Source organism: Suricata suricatta, chromosome 10 (genome assembly GCF_006229205.1).
Source record: "Suricata suricatta isolate VVHF042 chromosome 10, meerkat_22Aug2017_6uvM2_HiC, whole genome shotgun sequence".
Taxonomy (NCBI): domain Eukaryota; kingdom Metazoa; phylum Chordata; class Mammalia; order Carnivora; family Herpestidae; genus Suricata; species Suricata suricatta.
In genome coordinates, this window is record NC_043709.1 from 56,202,437 (window position 1) to 56,225,633 (window position 23,197).

The following is a 23,197-nucleotide window of genomic DNA, read 5'->3' on the forward strand; positions in this document are numbered from 1 at the left end:
CGCCTCCTCGTCGGGCCGGGCACGGCGGGCCGGGGCCTTTGTGTGAGGCGGCGGTGGCGATGGTGCTCTGGCCCCGCGGAGCCGGGTAAGCGCGGCCGGGCTGCGGGCTGCCCCTGGCCGAGGCCCGACCCCCGTCCCGGCCTTTCTCTCGCTCTTGCTGGGCTCCCTCCTGCCCTCTTCTCTCGGCCGGACCCATCATTCCCGGCCGCGCGCCGACCCCGGCCGGTCCCGCCGCCCATACCTTCTATCCCGTCCGGCCCAGAGCCCCGGCCCCCGTCCGGAGGTGCCCCTGGGGATCCCCCGCCGTTTGAGGAGGGCCCGAGGTGCTCGGTGGCCCCCCAATTGGAGCACCCTAGCCCGATCCAACGGCCTTCTTCCTGGATTCGACCCTCCAGAGGGGAGACCGCAGCGCCACGGGATTGTTGGGGTGCCTTCTCGGAAGTTCCCAGTCTGCTTCCCTCCCACTCTCCGACTCAGGCTTTCCAGTGCCCCGACCTGATGTGTGGCCACCAGGGCCCGGGAGATGTTTGGTATCCCAACAATGTGCAGAAGGTTTCTAGACCCCAGAAAAAGTTGGGAATTAGTAGAAGGTGGGGAGGTGGAGAAAGGGGCCGTGTTGCGCGGGGCGAGTGGCGAGACTGAAGGAAAATGTAGCTTGCTTGTCTTCCTTAGGCATGCACGACTCGAAAAGCGGGGAAAGTGGGATCTGGCAAGACTTCAGGAGTCTTTCCTGTGTAGTTAGATGCCTTCTCAGGGCATCAGGTAAATCTAGTTCTGGTCAGCATATGCATAAGTCCCAAAGAGGGTGGTAAAAAAAAAAAAAAAGTAATAATAAATACCACAGTGTATTCTACTTTACTTTTTTTCTTTGGGTCCTGAGTGCTTTAGCTTCATCCACAGCATATGGAGAAGATGACAGCACTATCTGGATGGCTCTTGAGTTATGGAGAGACAAGAGAGTAGGCAGGTAGCGTGAGGTAGGGAGAGATGGGAACTCGTGAATGAGCAAAAGGTTTATTTAGGGACTGAAAGGACACAGCATTGATAGGAAACTAAAAGATAGAGCAACCTTATCTTGCCCTCAGTGGCTAATGGAGCCTTGATTATTGTGTCCAAGGATGTATATGGCATTTGGCAATTGTAAGAGACGTGAATGTACTCGATGAGATAGGAAAGCTTGTATTCAGGAAGGAGTTGGGAAATTAATATGAGTAAAGTCTGAGCCCATGGCTCTGGTGAAATAAAAACTGTGTCTGAGAGGGTACGTCTGCCTTGGCTCTAAGGCACTAGCTCCTGTCCAACCAGGCCTACAGCCTCTCTTACTGACTCTTAAAGACCAAGCTATCAGATTTTTTTTAATTCTTTTGGATTTCATTAGGGCAATTCTATGAATATGAAGGGAGAGAGGTCATTGTCCCATTGTTTGTGCTATCCTTGTGCCCAGCAGCATAAACCTTCTCTCCACGTCCATTGTCTCTTGCTCTCTACCCAGGGCTTGGAACCCCTCAGACAGGTGGTATTTTCTTCTGCAGAGCTCCTCGCCTGCAGGGATGTGTGTGGCCATCTCTTGCTTTTACTGTCCACAGGTGAACTGTGCTGATACAGAGGCAACTTCACAGGAGCTGCTAAGATGGGCATGAGGATCAAACTGCAAAGCACCAACCACCCCAACAACCTGCTGAAGGAACTCAACAAGTGCCGGCTCTCGGAGACCATGTGTGATGTCACCATTGTGGTGGGGAGCCGCTCCTTCCCAGCCCACAAAGCTGTGCTGGCCTGTGCCGCTGGCTACTTCCAGAACCTCTTCCTGAATACTGGGCTCGATGCCGCCAGGACCTACGTGGTAGACTTCATCACCCCTGCCAACTTTGAGAAGATCCTGAGCTTCGTCTACACATCAGAGCTCTTCACAGACCTGATCAATGTTGGAGTCATCTACGAGGTAGCCGAGCGCCTAGGTATGGAAGATCTCCTTCGGGCCTGTCACTCTACCTTTCCTGACCTGGAAAGCACTGCTGTGGCCAAGTCCCTGACTGGCGCCAGTGAGGGCCACTCTGGTGCCCAGAGCTGTAGCTCAGCAGAACCTGCCTATCCCCTTGGAGACCTCCGGGCTGGTGGGGAGCACTTCGGCCCTGATAGGAACTATGTGTTACCTAGTGATGCTGGAGGAAGCTGTAAAGACGAAGAGAGAAATGTTACCGGTGACACTAACCACAGCCTGCCTCTGCCACAGCAGCCACTGCCACCAAAGACAGAAGACCATGACGCTCCTGCCCCTTTCACATCTGTTCCCAGTATGGTGACTCAGCCAGGCCTCAGCACTGCCAGCATGGCCATCCAAACCAGCACGAGCTCCTGCCAGCCATACAAAGTTCAGAGCAATGGAGACTTCAGTAAAAGCAGTTTCTTCACTGCTGACAATGCAATTGACATTACCACTGGGACCAACTCCTGTCTGAGCAACAGCGACCACTCCAAAGATCCAGGTTTTGGGCAGATGGAGGAGCTCCAGCTGGAGGACCTGGGGGACGATGACTTGCAGTTTGAAGACCCCACTGAGGAGATAGGCACAGCCGAGGAGGTGATCGAATTGAGTGACGACAGTGAGGATGAGCTGACTTTTGGAGAGCACGACAGCCGCGAGAATAAGGCCATGCCCTGCCAGGTATGCAAGAAAGTTCTAGAGCCCAACATTCAGCTGATCCGACAGCATGCTCGGGACCACGTGGACCTGCTGACAGGCAACTGCAAGGTCTGTGAGACCCACTTCCAGGACCGAAACTCCCGGGTGACCCATGTCCTGTCCCACATTGGTATTTTCCTCTTCTCCTGCGACATGTGTGAAACTAAATTCTTTACCCAGTGGCAGTTGACCCTCCACCGGCGAGATGGAATATTTGAGAACAACATTATTGTCCACCCCAACGATCCCCTGTCTGGGAAGCTGGGTTTGTTTTCAGGGACAGCCCCTGCAGAGTTGAAGTGTGCTGCCTGTGGGAAGGCACTGGCCAAAGATTTCCACGTGGTCCGGGGGCACATCCTGGATCACTTGAACCTGAAGGGCCAGGCCTGCAGCGTCTGTGACCAGCGCCACCTCAATCTCTGCAGCCTCATGTGGCACACGCTGTCCCATCTCGGCATTTCAGTCTTCTCCTGCTCGGTCTGTGCGAACAGCTTTGTGGACTGGCAGCTCCTAGAGAAGCACATGGCCGTGCACCAAAGTGTGGAGGACGCCCTCTTCCGCTGCCACCTGTGCAGCCAGAGCTTCAAGTCGGAGGCTGCCTACCGCTACCACGTCAGCCAGCACAAATGCAGCAGTGGCCTTGATGCCAGGCCTGGCTTTGGGCTCCAGCACCCAGCTCTCCAGAAGCGGAAGCTGCCAGCAGAGGAGTTCCTGAGTGAGGAGCTGGCTCTGCAGGGCCAGCCTGGGAACAGCAAGTACAGCTGCAAGGTCTGCGGCAAAAGGTTTGCGCACACAAGCGAGTTCAACTACCACCGGCGGATTCACACGGGCGAGAAGCCATACCAGTGTAAGGTGTGCCACAAGTTCTTCCGAGGTCGCTCAACCATCAAGTGCCACCTGAAGACGCACTCGGGGGCCCTCATGTACCGTTGCACGGTCTGTGGCCACTACAGCTCCACCCTGAACCTCATGAGCAAGCACGTCGGCGTGCACAAAGGCAGCCTCCCGCCCGACTTCACCATCGAACAGACCTTCATGTACATTATCCATTCCAAAGAGGCAGAAAAGAACCCGGACAGCTGACTGGGCCCCAGCGGAGCTGGGGGGAGCTCCCAGGCGGCAGCCAGGACATTGATTTTCTAGTGGCTGTTGGTCCCTCTCCAGCCGAAGTTTCAATTTTGCCTTGCTACGAATTCTGTTCTGTCTTGCGTTTAAAGAAGAAAAAAAGAAGAAAGAGCACACAAGCTGTTACTGTATTTGAGAAGCAACGGCCCTATCATGTTTACCTCCTTACCTGTTCCTGCCCAGGAAGGGCTGGGTTGTTTTTTTTTTTTTATTCTTTTGAGGCTGGTTTGGGGATCTGGTCAGGCAGTTGGTGTCCGCCAGATCCCCTCTCTGAGTCTCTCGAGTTTTCGTTTACTGATAGGTTTTATGCTGCTAAGAATCCAACCAACAGCCTCACTGAATAGCGGAGGTGGAGAGAGGGCTTTTCACTGTGGGTTTCAGTACCAGATTTCCAACTGGGAGACCCAGCTATTAGAGAGATTTTGGAAATGTGGTCGGTCGTTCAGAAAAGACTGGTCAGCAAGGCAGCTCACCTTGGGCTCCCAGCCCAGCCCTCAGCAGGGAAAAGGCGATGGGATGGAGGCGCCTGCTGGTTGCGACGCTCTCTAATCTGCTGATGGGACAGGAAAATCTTTTGGCAGCTAGATCCAAACTGGGGACAAAGCTTTCTATTTAGATCAGAACACTTGCCAGTCCGAAGAGGGACTGAGTCCTTGCCAGTCCGAAGAGGTGTCCTGCTGGGCTGCCAGAGGGGGCAGCCGGGATGGACAGGAAGGGAAATGTCTCCTTTCTCCTCAATTCCAAAGAAATACAATTTTATGGAGTTACAGCCCAGGTTGTTAGGCCTTCCCTGTGGGGTAAAGAGGACAAGGAGCCACTTTGATGGGGTCACCTGTCATCTGGCTACCTCCATCAAGCTGGAGTTTCCTGGCGGAGGGGTGGGGATGACTCTAACAGCAGCAGCCTTGCCTTAATTTACATCCAGTCTCCCACCTAGAAGTGTGTTTGACCTGTGGTGTAGATGAGAAGACCCCATGAGGTGGCAGAGTGATGGACTGTGAGCCCTTCAGGATTGAAGGGACCCGGGTAGTGTGGTGTGTAGCTGGATGCGTGTTCTGTCTGTCCCAGTTGGGTAACGTGTTGTTTACTTTGTATACTAACTGCCCGGGAGCTTTGGCAGCTCACCTTTGACCTGCTGGAATTTATCCTGATCTGTCATGGCATCGCCACCAGGAGGCGCTATTGGACGGCAGCTGGTTTTGGCCCTCCGTAGGTGGCTGTGATGGAGTCCGCCCAGTCCTTGGGGCTGGTGGGCTCTGTTCTCAGTGGCTTTTGAGGGGTACCTGCCCAAAGAAGGCTTGAGGGAGAAGGCCTCGGATCTCACATATTCACAAGGTAGCACCTCAGTAACTCATACTACCTCACCCTGCTCAGGCGAGCTCTGGGAGTCCTTGGCCTAGGCCCTGACACTGCCCCTGGTGGGACTCAGCAGCACCCCGGGCTGTTTCACAAGCACGTGGTTTTAATTAACTCACAAAGCCTTTTTGGACAATGATATTTATTTATTTTTGCTTTTATATACATATTATCCAGCATCTCTTTTGGACTAGTGACTTCAGGAAAATGAGTTTCTCTCCAGCCAGTAGCCATATTCCAGGGGACAATCCTGGCCAGAAATTTGGGAAGCAGGGGCTACAACTAGGGGAGAAGGTGTCAAGCCTTTAAACAAACAAATTCTTTTCTTTCTCTCCAGATAGTCTCTTGCATTACCCTTTAGATAATGGATGTAAGTTCTAGAAATTTGGAGCTTATTAAATTCCTAGGCCTTTTATCCCCCTTCCTTCCTGTGATTGAGTAGACTGGGGACTGTATTGAGGATAACAAGTTATATGAAGGACCTTTTTGCACATTTTCTCATCCTTCCTAAACTTGGAAAGCTATGTTAAGATACACAGGCAAGCCAAAGCTCTGTCCCTATTGGACTTGCTGTCTCTCTCCCTAGCCCTAAATTTATAAAGCCTCCCAATTAGAGTGCATGGCTCTCTGGCAGGGTGATCTTTACATGAAGGGATTTAAATGGCCACTTTTTACCATCTAAACCCAACTTGTTAAATGTTCCCTCAGGTCATTTTTGTCAGGAGAGCAGTGTTGAGACTTTTTTTTTTTTAAGTTTTAGAGAGAGAGAGAGAAAGAGTACAGTACAAGCAGGGGAGGGGCAGAGAGAGGGAGAAACCGAATCCCAAGTAGTCTCCACACTGTCAGTGCAGACCCTAATGCAGGGCTTGAACCCTTGAACTGGGAGATCGTGACCTGAACTGAGATCAAGAGCCGGATGCCTAACTGACTAAGCCACCCAGGTGCCCCATCATCCCTGACTGGCTTCTCCCTTTCTTTCCCATGCTGATCATTAGAAATTTAAGGAGAATGTGCAAAGGACTACAGTCAAGTGTCTGCTAAGCTTTTTAAGGCTGGGGACTTCCCAGACTGTTGATGAGGGCTGATTTTTTTTTGAATGGTCAGATTTGAGAGCGGTGGTACTTCCTGGAACCCAGCCAGGTAGCTGAGGACGGGTCAGTGTGCTGGAGAAACCCTTTTCCTTAACGGAGGGCATCATGGATGCTGGGTAGTCTGTATACTTAACCTGAAACTGTGAAGTTTTTCTCTTTTTGCCAGTAAACCAAAAAGTAAATCCTTAAAACTTTGCCCCTGAAACACTAAACAAAAAACTGCAGCCCCTGATCCTCCCGAGGTCAAGTGGTTGATCAGGATGGCCTGGTTGGTTGCAGTTAGACATGTAGCAAGCAGGGTCAGTAGCTCATGAGGCTCACTGACCAAACCCTATTCCTCTGCTTTTCCCCATATTCACACCTGACCCCTCCCTCTGTTTGGAGTCACATTTGCTGCCTCCAGTTCATTCTTTTCTGAACTGTTTTACTTGAAACTCTCTATTGTGGCAGAGGGCACTCTGGGATACCTGGTCGGAGGCATTCATTTTCTTTTGAGTTTTTAAAGTTTTCTCAACCTTCTGTTGGTTTGATTTTATTGCCACCTCCCACCCCCACTCCTGCCTTGGAGCCCAGTTTAGCAGTCTGCTGTATTGTTCTGAGGTTCTGTTTGACCCCTGAACGTCTTTTCTTCTCCCTTTTCCCTCTCTCTTGTTCTGTACTCAGGACCAGCTACATAATTTGCAGAGCCCCTTGTTTAAAAATGAAGAACTTCAAGATGGCGACTGTAGAACATTAAACCAAGCATGAGGCTATTCCCAACCTGTTTCTTAAGGGAAAAAGGTAATACTTGTACGGCACATTGGAATAAACAGCAGAGACTGCTTGTGGCCAGAGGAGGGGATCCATATCCCACTTCTCCTGTGACCCATTGATGGCTCACTGATGCCCCAGCACCTGCTAGGACACGCTACTGTATTTTAGTATTTGGTCCTAAATTTTAAGACCCCAGGGAGCCTCTATAGTTCATAGCTAGGTGGAAAAAAAGGAGGTGGGAGTTGGGCCCAGGTGACCCCTAAGAACCAGGAAGTGGGTAAAAAGTTCTTTTTGACTTCTTTCTGATCTGTCAGCACCCCTTTGTCTCCAGGACAAACCTTTGGGCTGAAATACCTTCTCCTGGGTCAGGTTTTGCTACTGATGAATTTTCTTCGTCTTCTGGCCTCTTTGCTGTGCCCTAGTCCTGAGACTACTCATCTTTGGAAGCGAATTTAAATCCTTTTATAGATGGACACTGATTTTGTTGGCGCGGGAGTGGGCTGTGTGGAGAAGTCTGGCATCCAGAGGTCCCCACACATCCTTTTGCCTCAGTCCTGAACTGAGAGAGTCAGGAAGCGCAGGCATACAGCATCGATTTCATCGTGATTACGCATCGTAAGCTGAACATCGAATAGAAATGAAACTGTTTTGATTTCGATGTTTCTTTAACACCCCTCCCCTGTCCAGTCCGCCCTCCCCTGCCACCTCTGCTAGTGAAAGTCTCTTACGAAACCAAGAAGAGTTGTTGACGTCTAACTTCCTTCCATTAAATTAATGAGTACTGACCTCCTAATATTTAAGTGTTTACTATCTATTGCTGTAAAGTTTTGTATATTTTGTAAACTTCTTTTCCCAAATAGTAGATGTCTAAATCGTTGTACATCTGATTCTTTTATATTCCATTGTTCAGCACAAAGTGTGGTTTTTATTTAGAATAAAAAAAAAAGGAAATTTGAAACGGAAATTCTTTTCCTCTTGACTGGGGTTATGGTCCCTTGTTGAGGGGGGCCCAGCACCAGGGGCGGCAGCATTCTTCTAGGGGGCAGTTTCCTTTCCTGCAGCTGGAATTCCCCAGGGCTAATTGTTGACCTGTTTTTAGTGGGAAATTAAGTCAATAACCCAACCTTTATAGGGGAAACCTCCCTGAGGGGATTTCCCATTGGCCCAGAGAGTAGTGGGACTCTGCTCATGTCTAGTTGGACCGGAGATTTGGCCTCACATTGTCCTGCCAGTGCCATCTGATTCAATGACATGGTATGTCGGAGCTGAGAGGCCCATTCAGGGAGGAGGTAGAGGTTTGGCATAATCTCACGAGGTCAATAACAGATGTTCCTCCACAGAGAAGGAGATAGACCTCAGAGGCTGGGGCGTGATGTAGCCCATTTGGTCTCAGCACAGGGGCCAGGCACGGCCCCCATCAGTGCTCAGGAAGTGCTGAGCGGAGCAGCCTTGCTACAGAGCCGGCCTCGCCGGGTCTCTGTCCTCCCAAGGCCCTCACGGCGTATTCATTCATGCTGCCCTGGACGAGAATGGTTGCCAGAGAAATCTGAGAAGAGTGAGACCATGGGGGGTCACCTGGGATGTGACAGGTGTAAGATTGAATTCCCTTTAGGAAACTTCTGGAGCCCAAGTCAGAGGAGGCAGTGATACAGGCGTCAGATTTTGGCTTGGTTTTTATTTGAGCACAAGGGAAGGGAGTTTGTTTAGTGCATTTTCTGTATTATTGGGTTAACCCCTTACTACAACCCCTTGTCACAATCTGGACTCTCCTGGTTGAAAAAGCCTTTAGCTCTGCCTCTGAGCAGCTGCTTGTCTATCACTTAAGATCCTTTCAGATTTGGACCCAGCAAGCAGGAGGATCATAAGAGGATCTCCCTCTGTGCTGCTGACAAACAGGTATGTACATTATTAGAGCAGCGTTTCATGCATCTGGTGAATATGGTTTCAGATGTCTAAGAACAGAGGAGAGAGTGCTCTGTCAGTGCTCCGGCTCATTCCAAGGTAAACATTCCAGAAATACTGAGAACTTGGGCAGGACAGAGACTCTCAGTGATTATGTCCACAGGTCCTTCATTCTCCGCAGGCAGGATTAGGAGGCCAGAGACTTGGAACCAGTGGACTGTGACCTGTTAGGCTTTGTCTTCGTGGACATAGGCCTAGTCCCTAACTGATAAATGAGCCTTTAAAGAAATTTTGTTAAAGTGTTTTATTTTGTTTAAGTGTTTTATTTTATTTTAGAGAGAGAGAGAGACAGCGTGAACAAGAGGAGGGGCAGAGAGGGAGACATAGAATCCGTAGCTGGCTCCAGGCTCCGAGCTGTCAGCATGGAGCCCAGTGTGGGGCTCAAACCCATGAACTGTGAGATCATGACTTGAGCTGAAGTTGGATGCTCAACTGGCGAGCCACCCAGGTGCCCCGATAAAGGAGTCTTAGAGAAGACCTACTTGCTTTTGTTTTAAGATTTTTTTTAATTATTTTTTATTTTGAGAAACAGCATGAGGAGGAGAGGAGCAGAGAGAGAGAGAATCCCAAGCATGCTCTGCACTGTTCGAACTCATGAACCTTGAGATCATGACCTGAGTTGAGATCAAGAGTTGGATGCTTAACCAACTGAGCCAACCATGAGCTCCCAAAAGACCTACTTGTTGATAAGAAGACTTTTCCTATCTATAGGACAAGCATGAATAGAAGTAAGTTGCAAGATCGCTTCTCGGCCTTTTGGCTAAGATCAAGTGTTGAAGTAAGTTGCCAGACAGGAAAATTATGAAAGGACTTGGCCTGGGAGAATGAAGTTCAAGGGTGAGAACTGACTTGGAAGAATACCAGAGTGGCTCACCTGGGTGGCTCAGTTGGTTAAGCATCCGACTTCAGCTCAGGTCATTATTTCGCAGTTCGTGAGTTCACATCTTGTGTCAGGCTCGGCTGACAACTCAGCCTGGAGCCTGCTTTGGATTCTGTGTCTCCTCCTCACTTGGCCCCTCCCCTGCTTGTACTCTCTTTTTCTCTCAAAGATGAATAAATAAACATTTTTTTTTAAAAAAAAAAGAATACCAGAGTTCTGTCCTGTGACAGAATCAGAAAATTTCTATCTCCCCATCCCATGCAGGGGACAAGGGCTGAGGGACAGAGCATTTGTCAGTTTCTGCTGCTGGCTGTCTGCTCCTGGAATAGACATCTCTTGATACTTGCCCATAATCTGGAAAGAAACGGAGGGTGGGGATGGGTTTCTGATAGCCTCTCTTTCTAGACGTCTGGATATGCCCTAGATCTGAAGCCGGGAGCAAGTGGGCTGTGAGGAGCACTAACTCCTCTGCTGCCGGGGGAGGGAAGCAGGATGAATGAAGGGGAGAGTATCAGCAAGGAAATGGAGCCACTTCCTGGATGATGGGGAGGGTGGGGAGCCGGACCTCTCTTCACCCTCTCCATTTGTCATCTCAAGGATGCTAGGCAACGTCCTGCTGAGGCCTCCTGGTTCTTTGGCCTCTGACCTCTTGTCCTCACAGCCTGCATAGTGTGCTGGGAGAACAGCAAACACACAAACACAAGAAGAAAGTTGTGTGAGGTCCCTGAGGAGCACACACCTTCCGGCCAGGGGGATTGCTGAAAGGAGTGCGTCTCTCTGCTGACCATCTCCTTAGCCTATTCCAGTTGGAAGGACAGAGTTTTGAAGGAGCCCAAGTCATAGCTGGCTTTGTTACTTATTTCACCTTTTTTTTTTTTCCTGAGTGTCTTCTTTAGTCCCGAGGACCAAGACAAATAGTACAACACCGAGGACCTGTCTCTACCCTTCCCTGGCCCTCTCTCCTCCTCCCCCCTCAATATTGTAAGACATACTCAAAGTTGACCATGAATGTTCTGACCCTTTCCCCCACTCCTCCCCAGATCTCTTACCTACACCTCTAGCTTTCTAGTTTGCTGATGGAGAAGAGAGGGATCTACCTCAGCTGCCTAGGAGAGCCTGAGGGGCAGGGATGGGTGAGGTAGTTGGCGCTTAGAAGTTCAGGCTTGGGTGGTGCTGGGGCCTGCTGCGGCGGGCTGGGCGCCCTCCTTGGTGATGATGATGGAGTGCTGAGTAGACGAGGAGGAAGAAGAGGAAGCACGTCTGTCCCCCCTGGCCCGGACCTTGGGGAGGTAATGGACCACAGTGCTCAGCAGCTGGTTCCGGAATCTCGGGCTGAGAAAGTTGTAAAGGATAGGGTTGGCGACGCAGTGAAACATGGAGAAGCAGTCGATGATGTCGTAGAAGAAGTACAGCAGGCGGACCAGGTAGCAGTGGAGGGAGACGTGGGTCCCGTGCAGCGTGAGCAGCAGCAGAGTCACATGGTAGGGCAGCCAGCAGATGGCAAAGACGGCCACGTAGGCACACACCAGCAGACAGTGGCGCCGGCCTTCTGGCCACCCCTCCCGCCGAAGGCGGCAGGCTGTCAGCACATTGAAGATCACCAGGAGTGGGAAGGGCAGCATGAAGCCCAGGACGGTGGTGAACAGGGCCACCACCAGGGCCCATGTATTGTATGTTTCAAAGGGCGCCATGAAGAGGCACATGGGCTCTGAGCTCTCCACCAGCTGGATGTGCACCACCTCGGGCAGTGGGATGATGGCCGAGAGGACCCAGACACCCGCGCACACGGCCCGCCGCATTCGGTGCTCGTGGCGCTGCCAGGAGGGAGAGGCGTTGGTGAGGGTGACGTAGCGGTCAATACTGAGGCACACCAGGAAGAAGATGCTGCTGTACATGTTGGCAAAGTAGAAGTAGTGAGTGAAACGGCAGGAGAAGCTGCCCCAGAGCCAGGTGTAGTCCAGCATGACCTCCAGCATCCACACGGGCAGAGATAGGATAATGCCCAGGTCCGCTATGGCCATGTTGAAAATGTAGAGGTTCAGCAGCCCTCCCCGGCCCAGGCAGCGCCAGTTGACACAGATCACCAGGAGGTTCTCCACCAGCCCCACCACAAAGATGGCCAGGTAGAGGACAAAGAGAGTCACTTGCTTGGTGTCCTCTCTGAGCTTCATGTGGCACTCGGGCAAAGTGTGGTTGAAGAAGTAGAGCAGTTCATCCCAGTTGTGGATCTCTCCAAAGTCATTGGCAGGTGCTGTGGTGAACCCCTCTGTGGGGGTAGGCCCCATGTTGCCCTTGACTGACATCAGGACCAGCAAATGCCTGGTGGAGAGAAAGAGGGTTGGAAGAGAATGGAGACCTCAAAAGCAGTCTTATGCCTTAAGGTAGTGGGCCACCGGGACCAGGAGGCTGTGGGGAAAGATCCTGGGCCTGAAGAGGCAAGAAAGGCAGTTTAAACATTCAAACTGTGGATAAAGAGCACACAGCACACTTGCCAGCTTAGACCTGCGAGCAGAGACATTTTGTTAGACAGGACTCAGTGGTGGCAGAGGCCAGAACTGTTGGTGCCCGACCAGATTCCTCCCTGGCCTGGCCAGTCCCACCCTCTCTCCAGCCCCAGGCCACCTCTGACCTCCACTTCTCTCCTGGCATTTCACCCCTTGACCCTTTCATGTGAAGTCTTCCTCTGTCTCGCCATCTGGGTTATGGATGTGGGACACACACACACACACCTCTGATTTATCCCCAGGAACATCTGTGGATTGTGCAGGAAAGCCAATTATCTTCAAGCCCTGATTTTGATTTCCCTTCTTCTTTGAGACAGGGTGATACCTACCTGAATTTCTGTTGGGAGTGCCTCTGGTCCTGGAGGGTCAGTGGATCTGGGCTGCTGGAGAGCTGCAAGGAGACTGCAGGGACTGTGGCTGTGGGGCTGGCTTTGCTGTGCGCTTCAGGGCTGTCCTCATCCAGGAAGCAGTATCACTGGCTGAGACTCTGTGGGAGAGGGTCAGTGTTTTTCCTGTCTTTCCCCAATCCAGATAGAGGGGAAGTCACAGCAGAAGACCCAGTGTACCAGGGGCGGGGAGGAGTCAGGCTGCAAGCATTAAAATCCAGACTCTTGACTCACTAGCTATGTGAATTTACCTCTTTAAGTCTCAGTCCCCTCCTCTGCAAAATGGGATGATACTATCTACTAACGGGTGTTGTGGGAATTAAGTGACCCAATACGGTGAAGTGCTTAGCACAGGGCTGGGCCAGTGGTAAATACTTTTCACATGTATGTGCTTTCCACTCTAAATTGGCTTGGAATCCCACTCTCACCTGTCTGCTGATTCCTGCAGAAGCAGGACTGGATGAAGGTGGAAAGGCTAAAATAAATATGAAAATCAGCCAGGCTTTTAGTCACTCTGCCCTTCGCAGCTGGTTTGCACCCATCCCTTGCCATTCTCCCCAGCCTGCATCTTGGCCCTGGGGTGAGAATCTAGAGAGAGAGGGGAGATTACATGTGGGGTGGGAAAGGGGGCTGTGTTGAGCTTCAGGGAGTTCCCTGGATGGAGAGGGGGAGAACAGCATCCTTCCCCCGCCGCCTCATACTCCCCGTGAAGTGTGCCGAGGATGGCTGAGAGAGAGATGGACACCACGCTTCTCTCTCCTTCCAAGCGAGAGGGCAAGGCTCAGGCCCATGGATGTGTGTTGTTGGTGATCATCTCGCATCAGCAGAGCCTCCTGCTTCTCAGACCACTTTCACCTCAGTTAATTATTCGATCCCTGAGATACCCTGTGGGGAGAAAGGATGGGCTTTCTCATCCTCTGTTAAGGCCCGAGAGATAGCCCATCTTGTTTTTTTTAAATTTTTTAAAATGTCTTTTATTTATTTTTGAGAGACAGAGAGAGACAGTGCGAGCAGTGGAGGGTCAGAGAGAGAGGGAGGTACAGAATCTGAAGCAGGTTCCAGGCTCTGAGCTAGCAGTCAGCACAGAGCCTGACACGGGGCTCGAACCCATGAACCGTGAGATTGTGACCTGAGCCTGTCAGATGCTTAACTGACTGAGCCACCCAGGCACCCCAAGATAGCCTGTCTTGTAAGCTGCACAGCACAAGGTGTGTTGGGTAGAGGGGATTGGTGTGCATATTTCATCAAGGTGAATTTCCCATAACAATATTAACCAGCTTAAAGTATACAGTTCAGTGACATTTAGTACATTCATGTTATTATGTAACCACCACTTCTATCTAGGTCCTAACATTTTCATAACCCCCAAAGAAAACGCCATACCCATTAAGTATTCCCTACTTCCCTTTTCCCCCAGCCCCTGGCAATAACCATTCTGTGCTCTGTGTCTGTGGATTTACCTATCATGGATATTTAATATAAATGGAATCATACAATGTGTGACCCTTGTGTCTTTTTATTTTCACTTAACACAATGTTTTTGAGATTCATCCTCATTGGAGCATGTATCTGTTATTTCATTATCTTTTATGGCTCAGTAATGTTCCATTTCATGGATATGTTACATTTTGTTTATCCATTCAAGGAGGTGATTTTTTTAAAGTTTGCTAATTAATTTTTTGTTGTAGTGAAATAAACATAACGTTAAATTTACCATTTTAGCTATTTTTTAAAAAGGATTTATTTATTTTGGAGAGACCAAGACAGAGCATGGGGAGGTGCAGCGGCTGGCGGGTGGGGGGCGGGGGGAGACACAGAATCCGAAGCAGGCTCCAGGCTCTGAGCTGTGAGCACAGAGCCCAACACGGGGCCTGAACTCATTAACTGTGAGATCACAACTTGATCCGTGAGATCACGACCTGAGCCAAAGTCCGACGCTTAACCGACTGAGCCACCCAGGTGTCCCACCAGTTTAGTTATTTTTAATTATACAGTTCAGTAGCATTAAGTAAGGGGCACCTGGCTGGCTCAGTTAGTAGAACATGTGACTCTTGATTTGGGGGGGTCGTGAGTTTAAGCCACATGTTGGGTGTAGAGATTAATTAAAGTAGTTAATACTTTTGTTAATTAATTAATTAAGGATATTCCCATTGTCGTGCAACTGACTCCATGAGAGGGGATATTTTTAATATTGCAGTTTTCTTAAAGCCTTCTATAGAAAGCCTTTTTCTATTTATAACACTTGTGACGATAAATATGTAGGGGTTTTTCTCCAATACCAATTAATTTTCCAACTTCCTGGACACCCTATAACAGTGAATGTTCTGAAATTTATCAATTCGGACACCAACCTGAAGTTAGTGTCAGACTTCACAGGTTTAAGGGCTCAGTCCCACAGGATTGTTCTCACTTTATTTTTTTTTAATTTTTTTAAATGTTTTATTTATTTCTGAGACAGAGAGAGACAGAGCATGAGCGGAGAGGGGCAGAGAGAGAGGGAGACACAGTATCAAAAGCAGGCTACAGGCTCCAAGCTGTCAGCACAGAGCCCTACACGGGGCTCAAACCCACGAACATGAGATCATGACCTGAGCCGCAGTCAGAGGCTTAACCGACTGAGCCACCGAGGCACCCCCATTCTCACTTTAGACGCCAGTCACAAACATGGCTCTCTCCAACACGGTAACAAAGTCCTCATAATCCCCCATCTCAGTGTCAGTAATTTACTGGAATGGCTCACAAAATTCAGGGAGACATTTACTTTGTTTACTGGTTTATTATAAAGGATACAGATGAACAGCCAGATAAGGAGGTAGATAGTGTGAGGTGGGGAAGGGTCCTGAGTTTGGTTCCCATGGAGTTGGGTACACTGGCCTCCTGGCATGTGGATATGTTCACCAACCCAAAAGCTCTCTGAACCTTATAGTTTAGGAATTTTTATGCCTGCTTCAACATATAGGCAAGACCTATTATTAATTATAACTCTGGTCTCTGACTTCTTCCCAGAGGACAGGAGGTGAGGTTAGGAGGTCCAAGCGTCTAAGCAAAGCTTGGTCTTCCTGGGAGTCAGTCCCCATCCTGAAACTATCTAGGAAATTCCAAGGGATTTAAGAGCTCAGGAATTGGGGGCAGAGACCATGTACATATTTCTTATTATGTCACACGTCTACTCAGACAAGAAATCCGTCATGATGAGCTATGACAACGTAAAATGTGGTTTACTTTGATTTTTCAGATAGTTCTGTTTTCTCTCTCTTTTGAATCTCAGTTTCTACCCTATGAATATCATTTTTCAATAGGGAGCCTTCTGAGAATTCTCACTTCCTTCTCCATACCTTTGACCTATGCAGATGGAGGCTCTACTAGACCAAGCACCCTCCAGGAAGGACCCAGTTCTGGTCTCCGTTCTCTCTACATATTCTGACTCATAGCCATTTCCACTCCTCTCAAGACTGCATTTGAGTGGCTCATGTCTCCTGGGTCTCTGAGTCTTTGACCCCAGGATCTTTTCTCTCCCATATGGAGACATCACCCTCCACCTGCTCCCTGGCCTCCCTTCCCCCACATTGCTGAATCTGTATTTGCAGCAGGAGGAAATGATGGGGTGCCTTCTGGCAGAGGCACAGAGGGAAAGCTGTTCCCTCAGGAAGAAATAAGTGACAGCTCTGCAGTTTTCATGTGGCTGTTTTTCTTTGGAGGGAGGAGGTGTGCAGCTGGAGAGAGAGAGATTGGAAGGAAGGGAAAGAGAGGGGGCAAGACCCAGGCTTCTTGCCAAGCTGAGGAGGAGGGGAGAAGCACACAGCTTTGCTCCAAGTAACAGGAACCACAGCAGCAAAACAATTCCTGGAAATTTGCTCTTTCTCCTTCCTACACCTCCCCAACTTTTTTTCCCAAAAAATGTAGACAATATATTGTGATCAACAATCAGAAAGGAAGGAAGGTACCAGGGAGGAGTTATTAGAGGCACAGATAAAAAGCAGGCAGCTTCCCAGGTCAGGTGGGGGCCAAGGGCTTGTGCCTGGACCCTGGATGGAGGGTTGAGCAAGCTGTCCCAGGAATCCCCCTACATGCCTGGCCTGCGTGGCAGAGGACCTTCCTTTGTGTGTTGAGGGCAGATGGACTGTGGACTGCTTTAGGCTGAGGAGTTTGGCAAAGACTGCATTTCCACTCCCAGCCTAGCTTCCAGTAGGTCACCGAGTACAGAAGCCAAGTTCAGCCACAGAAGTCATTCTGCCCTCTTGCCACATCTTTCCATGCGAGGAAGGCAGCATTCATTCTGCCCGACAGCACAGATTAGAAACTCCCCCCCGGTATCCCAAAGGCCCAGTGACCCTGTCCTTGGGTCTGCTCAGCTCTTTCATGCTTATTGGCTCTTCATTGAGGCACAGTGGAGATAACACTACTTCAGGGACCAGACCTGACTTTGACACCGTGTTCTATCACTTAGGAGCTATGTGACTTTGCACAAGTCATTTTACCTTCCCGAGTCTCAGTTTCCTTATACGTAAAGTGAAGTTACTGTTGCTTCCTTCAGGGGTGATTGTGCTTCCTTCGGGGGCATATGAGATATGTATTGTGCTTGGCATAAGCATGTTCCTTTCCCACCGTTTGGAGATGAGGAAGGAGAGATCCTTCTTGTGGAATTACCTTGAGATACCTCTTCTCAAAAAGAGCCATTTTCTCTCAGTTGGATCGACACCAGCTTCCTCTTTGATTTAGTTGTCTGGTGTTCTTTGTTTTACATGGAAGGTAAAAATATTCCCAATGCCATTATGATTTATCGCAAAAGTGATATAGTAACATTTATTGAATACTTACCATTTGCCAGATATGATTACAAGGTGCTTGTCATGTACTGTTTGATCCTCATTAAGTTGTTTTACACTGTCATAGGCAAAGCTTCTAGCATGTTGTGAGACACAGAGAGGGCAACCAACTTGCCTGAGTCACACTGCTAGGACTTTAGTAAATCCTTATTCTTAGGGGTTCTTGACCTAGATTCCTGGCACCTAATGGCTTCAGGTGGTCTGCAAATTCTCTGAAAACCATATTCAAAATCATGTATATTGTGTTAAGTCATTTTTATGGGGCTTAGAGTCTTCCTTAGATCCTCAAAAGAGTCCACAATGTCCAAAAGGGTAAAAAATGACTGCCCTCGAAGCACCTCTCTGGATGGGGGAAGGGAAGAAAAAGTAGGGTGCAGCATACACTTCCTTGGAGGGGACTTAGCCTTTGGAATTGTGGGAAATGCCTTGAGGGAAAGCAAAGTCCCCATCCTGGAGGCTGAGAGAAGCATGGGATGACCTGGGGAGGGATTGAGAAAGGGGAGGTGAATTGTCTTTGCTTTCACAAGATGAAGGACAACTATTTCCTCATCAACTTGGTTTCCCAAGAGAAAGTATATGGAGGTTTGCAAGGTTGGTGCAAGGCAGAAGAGGCTCTGAGGGACTGACAGACACTGGAAGGCCCCCAGAGAAAGTGGCACCACCCAACAGGCTCCCAGCAGGCCTCCACTCTTACCCACTCTGTAATTTCCTATCTGTCTCCTGGTTTTTGTCCCTCCCTCAGAATCCCCCCCGTCCCCCCCACCACTTCCTGATCCCGGCACCTCCCCCAGGATCTCTGTAGATGGGCTGACACTCCTTGCTGATCCAGATTTGGTCAGTTTATACCAACATATGTTGAGCGCGTACCTGTGCTGACAGCAATGCCTCTTGACTTCTCCAATGTTTCCAGAGACTTGACTTTCTAAGGTTCCGTCTTGACCACAACATGGATTCTTAGACTCCCTGGGAGCTGAAGTTGGAAGGACTCACAAGGTCATCCTGATCCTCCTCCCTCATTAAGAAGAGGGAAGGGAGGCTTTGGGGAATCTCACACGGTGAGGCAGTGTGAGAAGCGCAGGTGAAAACGGAGAGGGAAGTGGGATGCCACAGGCATTCATCTCGAAGACTCTGGGCGCTGTCAGGTACTGGAAATCTGGAACTGATGAGACTCGGTCCCTGCTCCCAAGGGGCTGCAGTCTGCAATGCTCTAGTGTTCAGCCCAGGTAGGTGGGGACCATACTGCTTCATTCAGATGAGATTATTGCTTCAGTCTTTACCTGAGGCTTCTGGATTTCTACCATTTCTCTTCCCCCCAAACAATGCTTATCCAGACATTTTGTGGCCTCTTAGGGAGAGATGTTCAAGAGGAAACGTGTTTGGGACCACATCCAGATGGTCTTTCCAGAGTGTCAGGGAGCTGTGCACTGGTTAGGTCTCTGATTTATGCCAGTGCTTCCCGAGGGACACAACCACAGAAGCTTATTGAAGGGCTCTACCTAGGGCCACAATCAAGGGTCCTGCCACAGTGACAGGAGACCCTCAAGGGCAAAGAGGCCCAATGTAAACCAGCCCCAATATCTCTCTGAATTTCTGCATGACTCACCTACCTCCCAGGCCTCTTTTCTGGGGAAGGAGCCTGGTACAGTTCAGTGGCTATAAGCAGGGTCTAGAGCCCAATCCTGTCAGAGGAGATGCGGGGACCCTGAGAAAGCCACCCCATCGCCGGCTTTGTCCACTCTCCTTTAATGATGTGGCACCATCTGCCTCACCCTGAAGCCCCCCCATGGACAGCTGTCCCGTCCAGTTGCCGGTCCTATCTTTAGTCTGCTGAGGGGGCAGCTCCCACCTCCTCCCCACCATCGTCGGGATACAACTAAACAGATTCCTTGGCAGTTATGGGGCCTACAGCCCTCCCTGGTTGAGTGAGGTTTTCGGTCCCCATGCAAGTTAGTGTCTTCTGCCTTCGGAGTCTGTGCCTGAGATTCTGGATGTGGGAGGGGCAGAGGGCAAGGCAAGCAGGCACGCAGGACCTGCTGAAAGGGTAGCAGCTGTGAGCCCCTCTTTGCTGAGTGCTTCCTTTCCACCCTCCTAGCAGCTGGGAGCAGTCTCTCTCTTGCGTGTGCCCACCTTCATTCCCTTCTTCCTGGTCTTTGCCTCTGAGGTCAGACCCCTTTAGTCTCCTGAATACCTTTCTGCCCCAGAGAATTATGAAAGGGAGGGGATCTAACACCCTCAGCCTTCTCCTTTTAACCCCTCGAGAGGCTGACAGTGACTTAGTTTCCTGAGGAAAGAAGTCTGTGCCCTGAGCCAGATGAGGAAACCCAGGCCCAGAAAGCACGTTGAATGCAAATGTGTCTTGAATCAAAGTGTAGCTTCCCATTAAGAACCCTCCTGAGCTTGGGAATGTCAAGGCCCGGCATGCTGGCAGAACAGTAAAACAACTCCAAGCCTGGGACCCAGTGCAGAGTGGCCCATATCACCCTGTGTATAGTTACCTGGACGCAGAGGGCAGGGAAAGGGTGAGGGAGCCCTACGGACAGCAAGTTGTCTCTCTGGGCAGGATTTGGGTTTTCAAGGGCATACATCAGCACTTATAAAAGTAGCCCAAAGAGTAGACAAGTTGAGGATAGGAAAAAATGTTCCAGAAAGACAGTGATCAGGAGGGAAATTAAAGACTTCATGCCAGAGACCTCGGAGGCCAGACTGCCTATACAGCATCCTGATTGAGGAGACTTCTGATCACAGCCTGTCTGCCTGTTCCCTGCAAAGCCATGTGGCTGTACCTGGTGGCCCTCGTGGGCTGTACTACCTCCTGCGCTGGTACCGGGAGAGGCAGGTGGTGAGCAACCTCCGAGACAAGTATGTCTTCATTACGGGCTGTGACTCGGGCTTCGGGAACCTGCTGGCCAGGCAGCTGGACCTGCGAGGCTTGAGGGTGCTGGCCGCGTGTCTGACGGAGAAGGGGGCCGCGCAGCTGAGAGACCAGACGTCAGACAGGCTGGAGACGGTGATCCTGGACGTCACCAAGACGGAGAGCATCTCTGCGGCCACCCAGTGGGTGAAGGAGCGTGTGGGGGACAGAGGTACTGCCCAGATTCCTGTTTGTGTCTTTTTGTTGCTTCTCTCTGTGCAAGGGAGACCTCTCTTCTGCTAACTGGGAAGATTCCCAGGATGTTTTCCCGAACGTGAAGTCATACTAGCTTTATTCACCTCACCCAGCTTTCAGAAGAGCCTCTTCCTTCTCCACTGCCCCCTACCTTGAGACCTTAGAGCTCTGGAGTTTGGGGGGAGAGTGTGCCCTGATGGGGATTTGCCCTCCCCGAGTTTCTCCTCTCTCAGCAGAGGTTCTGGGTTTCTTGATGCTGAGTGACCAGGAAGACACATGTTCTGGAGAAGGAGTTGAGACAGGGGCCCTGGCCTGAACGCTTGCTTTGGTGGCTGGGGGCATTGCTGGAGCCGGGTCCTGTTCTCAGCACCTTCACAACACCTCATGGTATTCTATGAAATTGTTTCCTGCATTTTATTCATCATATTCAATATAAATCATTTTTTGGCAAACTTTATTGTTGTGTTTTGTCCCTGAGGCTTCTGAAGTCCTTGCCCCTCTACCGGTCTGCCTTGCAGGAGGGAGCTCTCCTACTTTGGGGTGAAGGTGGCTATGATGGAGCCTGGTTTCTTCAACACTGAAATAACTGACCCTGCAAAGATTTCTAGGGCCATCCAGGAAAAATGGGATCAGGCCAGCCCAGAGGTCAAGGAGATCTATGGGGAGAAGATCCTGGCATCCAGTGAGTGAGCTGTGGACTGAGGGGGGAGGGAAACAAGCCCTTGTGTGGCAGCCTGGACCCATCACCAGCACTTCCTACAGACTGGGTGGGGCCTCCAGGCTCTGCCTCCGCTCACACAGTGGGGACATTTAACTCCATCACCCTGGTCCCATGGCTTCTCAGAAAAAGCCAGGCTTGTTAGTCCTAGGAGCCACAGTTTCCTCTAGTACCTTCATTACTTGGGGAGGAAACTGAAGCCAGAGAGAGAAGACATGCATGGACTCCTGACAAGCTGGCATTAACACAGCTGGTTTTCAGGTGCTTAGATTTCTGGTGTTTGTAGAGACCTTGGTTTCTGCTTTATTCCCAGGAATAGAGCCGGAGGGTCTTAGTGTGGAGAGTGTTCCTGTGGGAAGAGTCGGCCACACTCCAATGACATTCCTGTGTCATAGTCTCACAGTGAAGGCATGGTTGTGTCTCTGCATTTTTGTGTTCACAATCCAGATAGTGGAAGCTGCATACCTGTAGGTCTGGAAACAAGTTGTACAATTGGTATTCACTTCCTGTCCTTTCCAGCTCCCTGTTCCATCACCTATGGCTACCGCCTTCAGAAGAGCCACACTGGGTGAAGAGGGAATGGGGCGGGGTAGGACGCGCCCACGGGAAGGCGGTCCCCCTGAGCTTTGGCAGAGCACCACCAGGGGGCGCGCGCCTCCGCTCCTGTGCGCTCTTGACTTACAGGTGCTGTCGGGGGAGTCTGGAGGAGTTGCCCTTTCTCCCAGGCAGGGGTGCGTGGAGATCTCAGCGTCAGGACGTCGGGATCTCAGCGCAGAGATTTGCAGCAGCCGGCGAGTCTGCATCCCCCTGGTGCCTCTGCAGGGTTTATCATTCTGGGCCCCACAGCCCCCAGGTAAGTGGTGGACCTCCAGCCTCTTTCTCTCTTACCATCCTCTCTGAACTTCTTGTGATTTCAGAGAAATGAACTCTGATGCTCCTGGCACCCCTGGCAGGCGTTCACGTTGTTTTGAGGATTTAGAAGAGGGAAGCAGCAGGCGCTGAGGGCTGGGAGATGTCTCTGCTGCATGGCCCCTTGAAAGTTGATGGTGAAGGAATTTGTGGTTCCTTGCAAGTAAAGAACATGGCCTTATCCCTTAGTGGAGTTTAAATGTACGTGTCTCTTTAGGTCCATGAGAGTGTTCAGGGCTCCTTCCTTCCCCCTCACCTTCTTCTCCCCTACCCTTAAGGAAGCCCTTGTAGGAAGGTCCTGGCTTTTACTCCCAGGAAGCAGGACCAGGCCTTGACAGGCTGCCACCACCTCCTGCTTTAAGAGATAAATGCTTTCAGGACTACAGTCACCTCTCTGCACATAACAGTTTCAACTAAAGGCTTAATCTGTACCCCCTTTCTGTCCTTTTCGCCTACTGGGGGAGAGCCTGGGACAATTAAGCCTCTGGTTCCTGTGGGGAAACCTCTCTTCCCCCACTTCCAGTGACTCTCCCCTTCCTTATTTACCAGTCAGAGCTGTGTAAATGTGGATGATGTCCAGAGCAGTCACACTGGCTGCTTCTTCTCTCCCATCGCCAGCTCTGTCCGCTCTCCTTTAATGATGTGGCACCATCTGCCTCACCCTGAAGCCCCCCCATGGACAGCTGTCCCGTCCAGTCACCGGTCCTATCTTTAGTCTGCTGAGGGGGCAGCTCCCACCTCCTCCCCACCATCGTCGGGATACAACTAAACAGATTCCTTGGCAGTTATGGGGCCTACAGCCCTCCCTGGTTGAGTGAGGTTTTCGGTCCCCATGCAAGTTAGTGTCTTCTGCCTTCGGAGTCTGTGCCTGAGATTCTGGATGTGGGAGGGGCAGAGG

General features: G+C 50.5%; 3 protein-coding genes across 3 annotated transcripts; 2 read left to right on the top strand and 1 right to left on the bottom strand.

Moving 5' to 3' along the window:
- ZBTB39 (zinc finger and BTB domain containing 39) lies at positions 1-3,924 on the top strand. The gene is made up of 2 exons (XM_029954898.1): positions 1-85; positions 1,587-3,924. Exon 2 carries the CDS (start codon positions 1,631-1,633, stop codon positions 3,764-3,766), a length of 2,136 nt encoding a protein of 711 aa, XP_029810758.1. The 5' UTR covers positions 1-85; positions 1,587-1,630; the 3' UTR covers positions 3,767-3,924.
- A 6,893-nt stretch (positions 3,925-10,817) lies between these two features.
- Positions 10,818-12,153, bottom strand: GPR182 (G protein-coupled receptor 182). The gene has a single exon (XM_029954899.1). The coding sequence runs from the start codon at positions 12,151-12,153 to the stop codon at positions 11,008-11,010; it is 1,146 nt and encodes a 381-aa protein (XP_029810759.1). The 3' UTR covers positions 10,818-11,007.
- An 8,302-nt stretch (positions 12,154-20,455) lies between these two features.
- Positions 20,456-21,362, top strand: LOC115305149 (dehydrogenase/reductase SDR family member 9-like; the record flags this gene model as incomplete). The annotated part of the gene is made up of 2 exons (XM_029955461.1): positions 20,456-20,649; positions 21,191-21,362. Coding segments are annotated over 2 exons (366 nt in total), but the record flags the coding sequence as incomplete, so codon positions are not given.
- Positions 21,363-23,197: the final 1,835 nt, after the last annotated feature.

What these genes read in the sequence shown, in the direction of transcription:
- ZBTB39 (XM_029954898.1), top strand. Translation starts at nt 1,631, where the DNA reads ATGGGCATGAGGATCAAACTGCAAAGCACCAACCACCCCAACAACCTG.
- GPR182 (XM_029954899.1), bottom strand. Translation starts at nt 12,153, where the DNA reads ATGTCAGTCAAGGGCAACATGGGGCCTACCCCCACAGAGGGGTTCACC.